General features: G+C 42.0%; 1 protein-coding gene across 1 annotated transcript in view; it reads right to left on the bottom strand.

Annotated features, from left to right (window-relative positions):
- Window positions 1–13,612, bottom strand: part of LOC101341581 (aldehyde oxidase 2-like) — a 212,386-nt gene that overhangs the window by 100,717 nt on the left and 98,057 nt on the right. The window contains 6 exon segments of the mRNA XM_023732911.1: window positions 2,167–2,227; window positions 4,555–4,740; window positions 7,452–7,517; window positions 9,488–9,562; window positions 11,503–11,575; window positions 13,287–13,387. Coding sequence (XP_023588679.1) covers window positions 2,167–2,227; window positions 4,555–4,740; window positions 7,452–7,517; window positions 9,488–9,562; window positions 11,503–11,575; window positions 13,287–13,387 — 562 coding nt within the window.

The following is a 13,612-nucleotide window of genomic DNA, read 5'->3' as shown; positions in this document are numbered from 1 at the left end:
CACACACACACACACACACACACACACACACACACACACACACTTACCTCTTCTGGCTTTTTAACCCTCAGAGGGGAGTGAGTTGAATGTGGGGCCCTCCTCAGAGAAGCTCATGAAAATGCACCCGGGCATCAGGACATGAGTATAGCTGGGAAGCTGAAAACTCCTATTCCCCACTCAGGTAAAATCCTAAAGACCAAAGCCCTTGGTGCCCTCTGAGATACTACAACTTGGGTTCTTGACCGTTTGTCTTTAATTCAAAACCCAATCAAAACAACCATAATCTTTGTAGTTGAGATTGAAAGACAGTGAAGTGGTTGCCTCTAGAGAGGTGGACTGTTAGAGTTTTCTTGTGTGCTAACTTCTCTGGCTTGTGTTGGGTGCTTTGGAATTAACTGTGTGGTGGCATTAATTTTACATAATTAACCAACACATTTTTGCACTGATTTTTCTTTCCTCTTCTCTCAAAGTGGTCTAGTCTGTGATCTGTGTCCACTGACTCAGTGGAGTGATAGGACAAAGGGCCTAAAGCAGATAAAGGGTTTCTCAGGCTTTAGTTTTTAAAAGCCTAGCTTATTCTGAGGCAAATATGGAGAGAGAGATGGTACCTTGGGGCAGTGGAGAGAGATTTCCTCAGAGGCTATGTTATGGATTGAATTGTGTTTCCCAAAAAGATATGTTGAAGTCCTAACCCCTGTGCCTGTGAATGTGATCCTGTTTGGAAATAGAGTTTTTCTTTTGTTATGTTGATGAGGTCATACTGGAGTAGGGTGGTCCTAAATCTAATTCCTTCCAAGTGGTGTCTTATAAAAAGACAAAACAGACATGGAGAATCACACACAGGGGGAAGACACCATGTAAGAATCCATCCAACAAATGTCAGGAAATGCTCAGGGCTATAGAGGCTGAAAGAGACGTGAAACTTCCCCTAGAGTTGACAGAGAGAGAGAGAGAGAGACACTAGTACTACCGAAGCCCTCAATTGGAACGTTCAGCCTCCAGGACTGTAAGGAAATGAAATTCTGTTCTTTAAAGCAGCCACCTGTGGTATTTGTTAAGGCAGTGTCATGGATTGAATTGTGTCCCCCCAAAATATCTGTCAACTTGGCTGGGTCATGATTCTCAGTATTGTATGATTGTGTAATCTGATGTGATTTCCTTATGTGTTGTAAACTCTATCACCATGATGAGGTTATATGTGATCTCCTTATGTGTTGTAAAGTCTGTCACTGTGATGAGGTTATAGTGATGAGGTTTACAAGATTGGGAAGTGTCTTAATCTGATCTGTTTTGAGACATAAAAGAGAGAAGCGAGCAGAGACACATGGGGACCTCATACCACCAAGAAAGAAGCACCGGGAACGTAGCGCATCCTTTGGACCTGAGGTTCCTGCACAGAGAAGCTCCCAGAACAAGGGAAGATTGATGACACAGACCTTCCTCCAGAGCAGACAAAGAAAGCCTCCCCCTGGAGCTGATGCCCTGAATTTGGACTTGAAGCCTTCCCTTGGAGCTGATGCCCTGAATTTGGACTTGAAGCCTTCCTTGGAGCTGATGCCCTGAATTTGGACTTGAAGCCTTCCCTTGGAGCTGATGCCCTGAATTTGGACTTGAAGCCTCCTGGACTGTGAGAGAATAAATTTCTCTTTGTTAAAGCCATCCACTTGTGGTAGTTCTGTTGGACCAGCACTAGATGACCAAGACAGGCAGTACTGGGAAACTAAGAGAAGCTATGTTAAGGGAGGTGAGGAGAAGAGGGTGAGTCTGGTACCCTATTTGGAGCAGACTGCCAGGAAGGTGGCTAGACTGGTAGAGGGAGGACTGTGCCTTTACAGATGCCCCTGCCAAAGTCTGGTGCAGAAGTGGAGACAGAGGTCTTTCAGTCTGGAAGTCTCACCTTCCTTCCCCAACTTGACCTACTCCTAGGAAAGGAAGGAAACCCCTGAAAACCTGAGGTTAAGGTTGCCCACCTGTCTGGCCAGATGTAGGCTCAAAATAAAACTTAAATTGGGGAAGCTGCATTTTTTGCACACTTGTGTTCGAGAACCCTTGACATGGGTCTTTACAGGCCACTTAGAACTCACTGACTCCAGGAAGCATGAGGTCAACACCTCAGGTTTCAGTGGCTATTAACACCTCCAAGCAAATAATCAGTGAGAAACTTACTTGAAAGCAAGTTCTCATTTGAGGGAGGGGGCGGGGAGGGCAGCATGAATAAGACTTGAGTCTTGAGGAGATATGGGTAAGGTGCAGAAAACAGCTATAAAATGTGCCTACTTCAGTTTTATCTCATGAGGGTACTTTGTCTCGTTTACCAAGATGCCCTACTCCTCCTCAAGCCTTCTTGTTTGATTTGAATTTGTTGCATGTTCTCTCTTAAGAGTGAAGATTCAGGCTTTCTGAAGTCAGTGAGTGTCATTCTGCCAGGAGCTTTCTTTTCTTCTGTCCTCCTTAAGAATAGATTTGATGCATTGAACACTAATGGCTGAAGACCAGACAAGTTGTGGAATGACATTAAGGACATCATATGTGAAGAAAGCAAGAGGTCATTAAAAAAACAGGAAAGAAAGAAAAGACCAAAATGGATGTCAGAAGAGACTCTGAAACTTGCTCTTGAATGTAGAGTAGCTAAAGTGAATGGAAGAAATGATGAAGTAAAAGAGATAAACAGAAGATTTCAAAGGACAGCCCCAGAAGACAAAGTAAAGTATTATAACGAAATGTGCAAAGACCTGGAGTTAGAAAACCAAAAGGGGAGAACATGTTGGACATTTCTCAAGAGGAAAGAACTGAAGGAAAAATTCAAGACTTGAGTTGCAATATTGAAGGATTCTATGGGGAAAATATTGAATGACGCAGGCAGCATCAAAAGAAGATGGAAGGGATACACAGAGACACTGTACCAGAAAGAACTGATGGACATTCCACCATTTCAGGAGGTAGCATATGATCGAGAACCAATGGTATTGAAGGAAGAAGTCCAAGCTGCACTGAAGACACTAGCAAAAAACAAGGCTCCAGGAATTGACAGAATACCAGTAGAGATGTTTCAATAAACGGATGCAGCGCTGGAGGTCTATGCCAAGAAATTTGGAAGACAGCTACCTGGCCAACCGACTGGAAGAGATCCATATTTGTGCCTATTCCAAAGAAAGGTGATCCAAGAGAATGCAGAAATTATCGAACAATATCATTAATATCACATGCAAGTAAAGTTTTGCTAAAGGTAATTCAAAAGCAGTTACAGCATTACATTGACAGGGAACTGCCAGAAATTCAAGCCTGATTCAGAAGAGGATGTGGAACAAGGGATATCATTGCTGATGTCAGATGGATCTTGGCTGAAAGTACAGAATACCAGAAAGATGTTTACCTGTGTATTACTGACTATGCAAAGGTGTTCAACTGTGTGGATCATAACAAATTATAGATAACATTGTGAAGAATGGGAATTCCAGAATGCTTAATTGGGCTCATGAGGAAACTGTCCTTAGACCAAGAAGCAGTCATTCGAATAGAACAAGGGGATACTGCGTGATTTAAAGTCAGGAAAGGTGTGTGTCAGGATTGTATCCTTTCACCATACTTATTCAGTTTGTGTGCTGAGCAAATAATCTGAGAAACTGGACAATATGAAGAGGAACGCGACATCAGGATTGGAGAAAGACTCACTGACAACCTATGATGCGCAGATGGCACAACTTTGCTTATCGAAAGTGAAGAGGACTTGAACACTTACTGATGAAGATCAAGGACTACAGCCTTTAGTACGGATTACACTCCACAGTAAAGAAAGTAAAAATCCTCACAACTGGACCAAGAAGCAACGTTATGATAAACTGAAAAAAGATTGAAGCTGTCAAGGATTTCATTTTACCTGGATCCACAATCAAGTCCTATGGAAGCAGCAGTCAAGAAATCAAACGATGCATTGCATTGGGCAAATCTGCTGCAAAAGACCTCTTTAAAGTGTTGAAAAGCAAAGGTATCATTCTGAGGACTAAGGTGCGCCTGACCCAAGCCATGGTATTCACAATTGTCTTATATGTATGGGAAAACTGAACAATGAATAAGGAAGACCAAAGAAGAATTGATGTCTTTGAATGATGATGTTGGCGAAGAATATTGAATATGCTGTGGACGGCCAGAAGAATGAACAAATCTGTCTTGGAAGAAGTACAGCCACAGTGCTCCTTGGAAGTGAGGATAGTGAGACTTTGTCTCATGTACTTTGGACATGTTATTAGGAGGGACCAGTTCCTGGAGAACGACATTATGCTTGGTAAAGGAGAGGGTCAGAGAAAAAGAAGACCCTCAATGAGATGGATTGACACAGTGGTTGCAATAATGGGCTCAAGCATAATAACAATTTTAAGGATGTCACAGGACCAGGCAGTGTTTTGTCCTGTTGTACATAGGGTTGCTATGAGTCGGAACTGACTTGACAGCTCCTAACAACAACAACTTCTCCTTTTGGAATTTGTAATTCAGAAGAGTAAGCAAATCTAGGGGACTCTTTTCTTAATTTTGAAACAAGAGGTCTTGAGTTCTTACCTTTGATGAGTAGATGGCTATGGGGTTTCGGGAACGCACCAAAGTGACATAGATCTCTTCTGGAATTGCAGTGACAGTGGGGATTTTGTAGTCATCTGGACGCCGAGAATAAAGCACACCTTCTGGGGAGTATTTCAGTTCTTCTAGGGTATAAAGTCCCACGCCTTGGATAAATGCTCCCTCAATCTACAGCCAAAAGAGTCACATAATATTGGTTGAATAAACATTCCAGTGTGAATGAAAATGGAGCTCTGAACCATAGTAAGCCATTCTTGAAAGCACCTCGATGGGCTTTATAAAAGGTCCTTTGGATGTCGCGCCTGCCACCTTGCCTGGCCTCACTCCCAGCCTTTCTTCCCCAGGTACCCTACTCTCCAGATACCTGATACTTGCCAAAACACCAAACCACCCCATTGCCGTCAAGTCAATTCTGACTCATGGTGACTCCATGTGTGACACAGTGGAACTAAGCTCCATAGGATTTTCTTGGCTGTAATCTTTATGGAAGCAGATTGCCAGGCCTTTCTGCCTAGGTACCCTGGGTGGGTTCAAACTGCCAACTGTCCAGTTAGCAGCCAAGCACAAACCGTTCGTACCACACAGGGACTTTGACACTTGCCAAATTCCTGGTGATTCTCCAAACCCAGTAGGTTCTTTCTCCCCTCTAAGCTTTTGTAAATGCAGTTTCTCCTGATTCTCTTCATTCCTCCTCACCTCACCTTGTCCACCTGGCAAACTCCTACCCATCCTCCAAGTTCCAGCTGAAGAGCTAGCCCCTCTTAGGAGCCTGTTGGATTCTTCCCTCCACCCCAGGTTGATTTAGGAACTGCTTCTTCCAGACTCAGTGCACTGTGAACACGCTCCCCATAATGGCGGCACTTGTTGGTTCATCTCTCCTCTCTCTTTCTCCTTCCTGCAAGTTTATAAGCATATCAAGGCCTGGCCTTCTTGTGTTCTGTGCTTTGTATGATGCCTGGTACATAGATTCTCAAGAAATGTCTGCTGAATTACATGAAAAAGAAGCTAAAATTAAGGAACACGGACTAGAATAAATGAAGCCAGGACATTGCAGTTTAGTACAGCATCTGGATTTCTTTACTTCCCTTTATAAATTATTAGAGAGAGTAGATCGATGTTAAACAGGATGGCCTGGAAGAAATAGCTATATTTATCAAAGCCATGTTGTGTTCTCTTTACGAACTATTATGCTCTAGGGAAAAAAGTCCTTTCTAAAAAGGGTGTCTGAATGGATGTCAGATCATAAATATTGTAGGGAGTTACAGTCTGTGTTTTATTGAGATACAAAATTTAGGAATATGTTAAGTAAATTTAAGTGCTAAATTTAAAATAACAATGCTTGACTCTAAAGGAAAAGATTAAAGCCCAGAAGAGGCAGTCTAACATCCTTCTGGTTTTCTTTCTTTTTCTGATGGGGCAAAGGTAGGGTTTTCTTGACCATAACATTTCCCTTTGTGCCTTTGCTTTAGTAGCAAAGAGGCAGGAATAAGCTGGGGGGTGGGGGGTGCAGAGAAGAGGTCACATGAGGGGAGAGGGGAGGGGGGAAACGCGGGGTGCCTGTGGGGTTAGCTGTAGTACTCAAACTTGACAGGCTTGAGAACAATTTCAGGTGTGGATTAAATGTGCAGAATCCAAGCTCCAGTCTTCCAAAGTTACAATTAAGTCTGGGTCCAGGGTGGGCCCAGGAATCCACATTTTTAATGAGCACTACAGATGTTTCTATTGCAGGGAGTTTGAGGACTCCATTTTGAAAAACACTGAGGGACCAATGAAATTGTTCCTTTATAACACCTATCAGCCAAGTAAAGGGATTGGGGGTTTGAATCCACCCAGAGATGCCTCGAAAGAAAGGCCTGGTTATCTACTTCCGAAGACTCACTCTTGAAAATGCTATGGACCGCAGTAATATTCTGACACACATGGGGTTGCCATGAGTCGGGGTTGACTTGACAGAAACTGGTACCGGTAGGGCTTAGGACAGTAGGAAGGGGCTGGTAGATGAGAGCACCATATGTCTGTCAGGGTTTCGATGCCAAGTTACTCAGTCCGTCCAGATCCTTGCTACCCAAGTGCAAATTGCAGGCCAGCTGCCTTGGCTTCACTTGGGCTGTGCTGTGCTGTGCTGATGTGGCTGGTCTGCTGGCCACACTTTGAGTAATAAGAGTAAAAAAAAAAATCCAAAACTACCTCCACAGCTGATTTTGGGTGGGTTAGTTTTATTTATTTGTGAGATAAAAATTATAATTAAACTCAGCAAGAGGACAAAAATTGTGTTTAAGCATTTGTCTTCCCCTTATATGTCTCTAAAGTGTGCAGCCTGTTTAAATTCAATATTTATATGAATACTAATGCAACTTTGGAGTCCCTGGCTGGTGCAAACAGTTAACATGCTTGGGTGCTAACTGAAATGTGCCTTGGAAGAAAGGCTTGGCAATCTACTTTTGAAAAATCAGTCTCTGAAAACCCAGTGGAGCACAGTTCTACTCTGACACACATAGGGTCACCAGGAGTCGAGGGACGCCACAGCAATTGTTTTTTAAATGCAACTTTGTCATTATGTATCTTTATAATGTTTCCTAATTCTGAACATATTAATATTCATTGAAGAAAAATTAGAAAGTCCAGAGAATTATAAAGCAGAACAAATCACACATATTCCTGCCATACAAAGACAGCCATTGTTATCTTTTTCGGGGATTTTCTTCCAGTATTTTATCTCTCTGTGTGTATGTGTGTAATATATAATATTTATTGAAGAACACTTACACTAAATATAAGCAAGGTTTGAAGGACTTTGGAAAATAATATTCTGAAAAAATAGCTGCTAAGTGGAATTGACCAAAAGCCTATGTAGGGTCGTTCTGGTATCTGTCACGCACCTGTCCAATGTCAAGGGCTGGGTGTTTGCTGAAGGCAGCATCCATGAATATGTCAGTTCTCAGGAGCTGTACCAAGAGAAAATACGCGATGAAAAATATTATTTATTTAAAATAGCTCTTTACTAGAATTATAGTTCTTCCCTGTTTCTTCCAGTGGAAGGGTCAAGTTGATTATCATTTACAGCATAGATAACACATCACTGGATTTAGAGCTTGTGTTTACAACATGAAGACGAGGAATACAAATGCCACTCTTTACCTTATGAGCTCCGGTCAGTCAACTTCAACCTCAGAGCAGACTGCTCCATAAATGAAATACGGAAATGCTTCACCTTCCTCCTTCTCCCAGCCCATATTTGTCTGGTAGCCCCTGAGAAGAGAAATTAGGCATGAAGAGGAAAAAGTGCTTCCTTCACTAGGTATCTGATTACCCCTCTCTGCACGAGGCCCTAGAGATGAAGAGAGTAGAAGGGCCTCCACGCTGTGGCTGCTGGCAGCGTCCACACCCCATGGCTTAAGACCTCCCATCCTTGTGGCCATTCTTCCCTCCCTCTTCTGCTTGGGGGACTGTGATCACGATTCTAAGAGAACCACCATAGATACGGAAGAAGATCCATTTGTAGGTATCTGACCCCTACCCTTCAGTGCTCAGTTACTGGGACAGGTCAGAGTGTGTGTAGATAGCTACGGTGTCCCTCCTAGCTGGTAAATAGCTGCTGTCCCAAGGAGCCTCTGGATCACCCCTCAGTCTCCTGGCCCTCCCCTAGAACCCCTTCCCTACACCCATGATACAGCCACTCAAGGGTTGACAACAGGCACAGCCAAGCCCTGCTTAAATTGATCAGCGCTCTTACTGTACTGGCTGTTAAGAATTTTAAATGTCACCCCTGTCTATGTATGATTTAAGTCAAAGTAAAAACATTCCTTACTTGAAATATCTAGTAGCTGAGAGACTGATGGATTCTTCCAAGGCTTTTGCAATCTGCAAAAGATGATTAGTTACAAAGAAATATAAGTTTGGGAAAAGTAATGAAAACTGCCTTCTCTGCTGGACTTGCCTCCTCATTGCACCAAGCTCCGCACTCACGTTCACTTCAAGGGAGACTATGTGGAAGTTACAGGTCATGCTTTTCAAAGGCGGGGTTTAAAGGCAGCTCATAGCTGTGTTCTGAGACCCTGTTTTTTTTTTTTGGGGGGGGGGGTTGCACACTGTGAGTTCATTATTTTTTACCTTTTCAGCCCGTTAAGTCGGGGAGGGGGCTATGACATATTTATGTACTTACGTACATAGGTGCACATGGGTATGTGTATTTGTACCTTGCCTTGTTCCAAAAAATTTGATTAGCTATCTCACTATATAACTATATCAGCTTCCCTGCTGGAGCAAAGTAAAGTAGATAGGGGTGGGGAATAAAAATAATAATGATGGTAACTGTAATAATAATATTTATTAATCATAGAGTAAAAAAACTCAGTTGCTATTGAGTCACCCCTGACTCATGGCAAACCCTATGTGTGTCAGAATAGAACTGCACTCCATAGGGTTTTTTCCAGTGGCTAATTTTTTGGAAGTAGATCACCAGGCCTTTCTTCCAAGGTGCCTCTGGGTGGACTTGAACCTCCAATATTTCAGTTAGCAGCCCAGCACGTTAATCATTTGCGCCACCCAGGGAGTCCAGTCATAGAGTACTCCTTTGATATTAGGACTGCTATTATTTCCATTGTAACCAAGCCCTGAGGCACTGAGGGGGTAATGACTTGCCCCTCAGAGCCAGTAGTGACAGAGCTGGAGCAGCAACCCCAGGGGCGCTTTACGCAAGAGCCCCTGCTGTTAACATATTCTGTGAGAAATTAGGCTCTGAAATAAAGTCAACTTTCCATGAACACAGACATTTCTTTTACCCTATTGGAACAGTAGAAGTGAATGTTAATAAATGCTTTGTTTCTTGAACGGACAAGCAGCCGATCATTTAGGACTCCGGCACATCTGGATGTAGTTGCCCTTTTCTGGTGGGGATGCTAAAGAGAACACTCACCCAGTCCTCCCATTTCCCCTGAGGATTTTTCCTGATGACAGGCTGAAGGTGGGCCATGAGAATTTGGCAGGCATTCTAAAAAATAAATATTTGAAATTACATCAGAAAAAAAGGCACAACATTAAATATTTAAATCAATTGAAATGTGGGCTGCTAATTTTATGAATCTGCTTCCAACTTCTCTAGGTAGGGTTTCTTAAACTTGAGTAGCGTATGGAAACTTATTGAGGGAAAAAATATATACACTTGTGGATCCTGCAGCATCGACTTAAAATTATTTTTATTATGATGTTGTTTAAACATGTACTAACGTCAAGCTAGGTAGAGTCACCTTAGAGTTATAGCTCTTTTATAAAACTAAAACAAAATGACAAAGCTGTACACCAAACTGTATACCAACAAAATTTGAAATAACATTAATTTAATTGATTGAGGATGTTTTTCCGAAGCTATACTGCAGCTTTGAATGTGGAAATAGTATTGACACTTCTTTAGAGTTCAACATGCCTATTGCTTGCCAGTTGATGAGCAATTTCTTGTCACTTTTCTTTGAATTGCCACGAGATCTTCAGTTGCGCTTTAAATCTTGCCATCATCTGCTCATCACCAAGCAAGAAAACATGATTTATGTATGAAGCCCATCTCTGCTCTTTTCTTGTCTTGCCGCAGAGTACCCTTCTTGGTCTCAAATGCAGAGAGATCTTATGGAAATAGTCCACTTATAAAGTGGTTATTCTTTATAAATAAGTGTTCAATAAAATGTGCTTATTTTAATTTAAAAAAAATTGTCATTGAAACTAAAATTGAAAATTACTGTGGTCAATTCTTGGATCCCTGAGAATATGCCTGCTGACCATGGGTGTCGGCGGACCTCACCCTGACTTTCACTCTTAATTTAAATACAAATCCACTTACAACATTAAACATTTAAATCAATTGAAATGAGGGCTGCTAATTTTATGAATCTGCTTCCTACTTCTCTAGGTAGGGTTTCTTAAACTTGAGTAGCATATGGAAACCCATTGAAGGAAAAAAAATCCACTTGTGGATCCTGCCGTATTGAACCTTCTTCTGAACCTCTTCCTTTGTCTGGGGACTCTGCCCTAACTTATATCATCTCAGCCTCAGAATGCCCCACATTCTCCCTCTTGGCCTCTGCCTCTTGTTTTCTGTCACCTCCTTTTGGGGAAATGGTCTGTGGCTCCTCATGTGTGAGGGAGATACCTGTTTTCATACGAAGGATGGATTAACCAGTAAGCACGGTATGCGCTAGCTTGAGCAAAGTACACATGGGCTTGTAATTACTTGCTAATCAGGAATGAGCAATTTCACATGGGTTTCACCCTATTGTTGACGTGGTGGGGTACAGGTGCCATTGTGCACTGCAGATTGGTGGGAAGGCACAGCTGGGCCTGGGTGTACCTTGCTTATTGGGTAATCCAGCCCTGCACGAGACCCATTTATGCTGGCTCCTTCAGTTTTCAATGATCAACCTCATTACATATGGATGCCTTCCACAAGAGTGCCACATACAAGGCAAACATACATCCTAGAGCTCCCAGGCCTGTCCAAACATCAGATACCCTGCCCCTTATCATGCCTTGACCACCACACTCCCGTGCACAGTTGTAGATTTGACAGTTCGACTGTCTCCTGAGATAAGTTTGTCCTTTAAGATAGGAAGACATTGCAGCAAACATTTGTCATTCTTTTGTGACCTTCTGAATTCCTTCCTTTGGGGACTTCTCTCACCTATATTTCTTGGTAGGGTTGTCTCCTCCTATTTTAAAACTCCAAATGCCAAGTACTCATTTTTCTAGCTTCTCCTCCTTTACAGAAAGTTTCAAACATACACTAGAGAGAATTGTATAACCCCTGCCCCCCATCCCGGACCCATTATCTAGCTTCAACAATTATCATCTATCTTCTCAAGATAGACGATATAAAAAGGGGTAGGACAAGGTCCCTTCCAGCACTGTCATTGGGTGACTGTGAGAAATGGAAAGAAAAGTTACCTGCACGGCCTTCCCGTTGGTGTCTGTCAACATTGACCCTGCTGTGAAGAAGGCGTTGGGCACGGTGATTGTGCTGTTTCAGACAAGTGTATGTACGACTGGGGGATGTTCAGTTCTCTACTAGCCACCTACTCGAAGCAGAAGAGACATAAATTTATTTCATTGACTTTAAGCCCCTAAACGGAATGCCTTTAAATTCTGTTTAGAACTGACTATAAAACCTGGCTATCCTCCTAATGGGGGCAGTGGTGAATTCTTGCCTTCCATGTGGGAGACTTGGGTTTGATTCCCAGACAATGCACCTCATGTGCAGCCACCACCCATCTGTTGGTAGAGGCTTGTGTGTTGCTGTGATGCTAAACAGGTTTCAGCAGATCTTCCAGGTGAAGACAGATTAGGAAGAAAGGCCTGGTGATCTGTTTCTGAAAATCAGCTAATGAAAACCTTCTGGATCACAATAGTCTGATCCTGTTGTGTATGGAGTTGCCAGGAGCTGGGGCTGACGTGCAGATAGTTAACAACTGCCAAACATTTAAGATAGCATCCTTGGGTTTTGTATGTAGATTGATGTGCTTGAAGATTTTAAATGGGATTGTAAGAGATGCACTCCTTTTTGCCAATCTAACTCTTCTGTGCTTTCTTTTACATCAGTTTATAGAAGCCGTGTGGCAGTATGGTTACTCTGGGACATCTAGTTTAGTATGACACGAGATACCTGGCGGCAAGTGAGGCCTTGGTCTTCCTGTTCCACCTTCATCTTCTCTTTGAGGTATACAGACAATTCAGCAGATTATGTTGTATGCCTGTCTGTCTGCGGTTTCCTTTGTGGGACATTTTGCGGACTGAAGGGTTTTGTTGCAAAGTACACAAGATATTTTCATAGAAGGGCCTGTGGACTTTTGTGGTTTCCTAATTCTGAGTACGCTGTTAAATAATATTCTGTCCTTAATGAAAGCATCTTCTGTCTCACATTGGAGTGAAGGTTTATTTCCCACATATTTTTCATTCAAATGTCATATTCAACAGATTTTTATTTCACATTTAAAAAAAAAAAGTAAACTTCCTACCACAAATAATCTCTTGCTCTGTCAACAGTTTAAAAACACTCCTTTGAATTAGCACACATAATAAGAACACAATTTCTCATCCTATTAAATGCATTCATTTCTTCTAATTGAGGATTTGAATGATGACATATTGCTTTGAGCAGCTGCTATAGAGCTTGAAAGCATTTTATCTTTTAAAACTGGAATCCTATTTTTCAGAAGACTTATGGGCTTATTTTTTTTAATTGTGGCAAAAATATATATAACACAAGATTTGACAATTCAACCATTTTTACAGGTACAATTCAATGACATTAATCACATTCATCATGCTGTGCCACCATTACTACTATCCTTTTCCAAATTATTCCACCATTAACAGAAACTTAGTGCCCCAAGCAATGTTTTCCTCTCTCCCCCTCCCTCCCACCCCTGGTAACCACTAATAAGCTTGGGTTGGATACATTTGCCTATTTTATATAAGTGGGATCATAACAGTGTTTGTCCTTCTGTGATGGGCTTGGTTCTTTTGTATGTGGGAGGAATAATATATTTTCTCAATTCTAACACCCCCCGCCATCACTCTCCTCCATTTTTGCATTCCTGAAACGAAGATAACTCTTACAATTGATCTGTATGCTTACTGTGATGGTCTTTCTCCTGCTCAGCAAGAGAAAAAGCTGTTAGATTGATTGTAAGATGCTATATTCTTCTACAGTGGAGAAGATGGACACTTACCTCACCTGAATCATTTTGGTGTAAAGGCCTTGTCCCAGTTCGCAGCCACCATGAGTCACCAAGACAGAGCCATCTAGATAGATGTGGACTAGAGCTGTAGCCTGGCCGGGGTGGGGCAGAGGGGGAAAAGAATTATAATGCCAGTTTGGAAACCAGTGCAGTCAAATGTTTCTATGAGTTTAGCTGAGGTTGTCAGATAAATGATTTTGTTCATTGAGTCAATCTCTCTCTCTCTCTCTTTTTTTGTTATATTTTATTGTATTTCAGGTGAAGGCTTACAGAACAAATAGTTTCTCATGAAACAGAAGTACACATGTTGTTTTATG

This window comes from Trichechus manatus, unplaced genomic scaffold (genome assembly GCF_000243295.1).
Source record: "Trichechus manatus latirostris isolate Lorelei unplaced genomic scaffold, TriManLat1.0 scaffold00056, whole genome shotgun sequence".
NCBI classification, from domain to species: Eukaryota; Metazoa; Chordata; class Mammalia; order Sirenia; family Trichechidae; genus Trichechus; species Trichechus manatus.
Note: the sequence above shows the minus strand (reverse complement) of the source record. Positions and strands in the feature narration are given on the sequence as shown.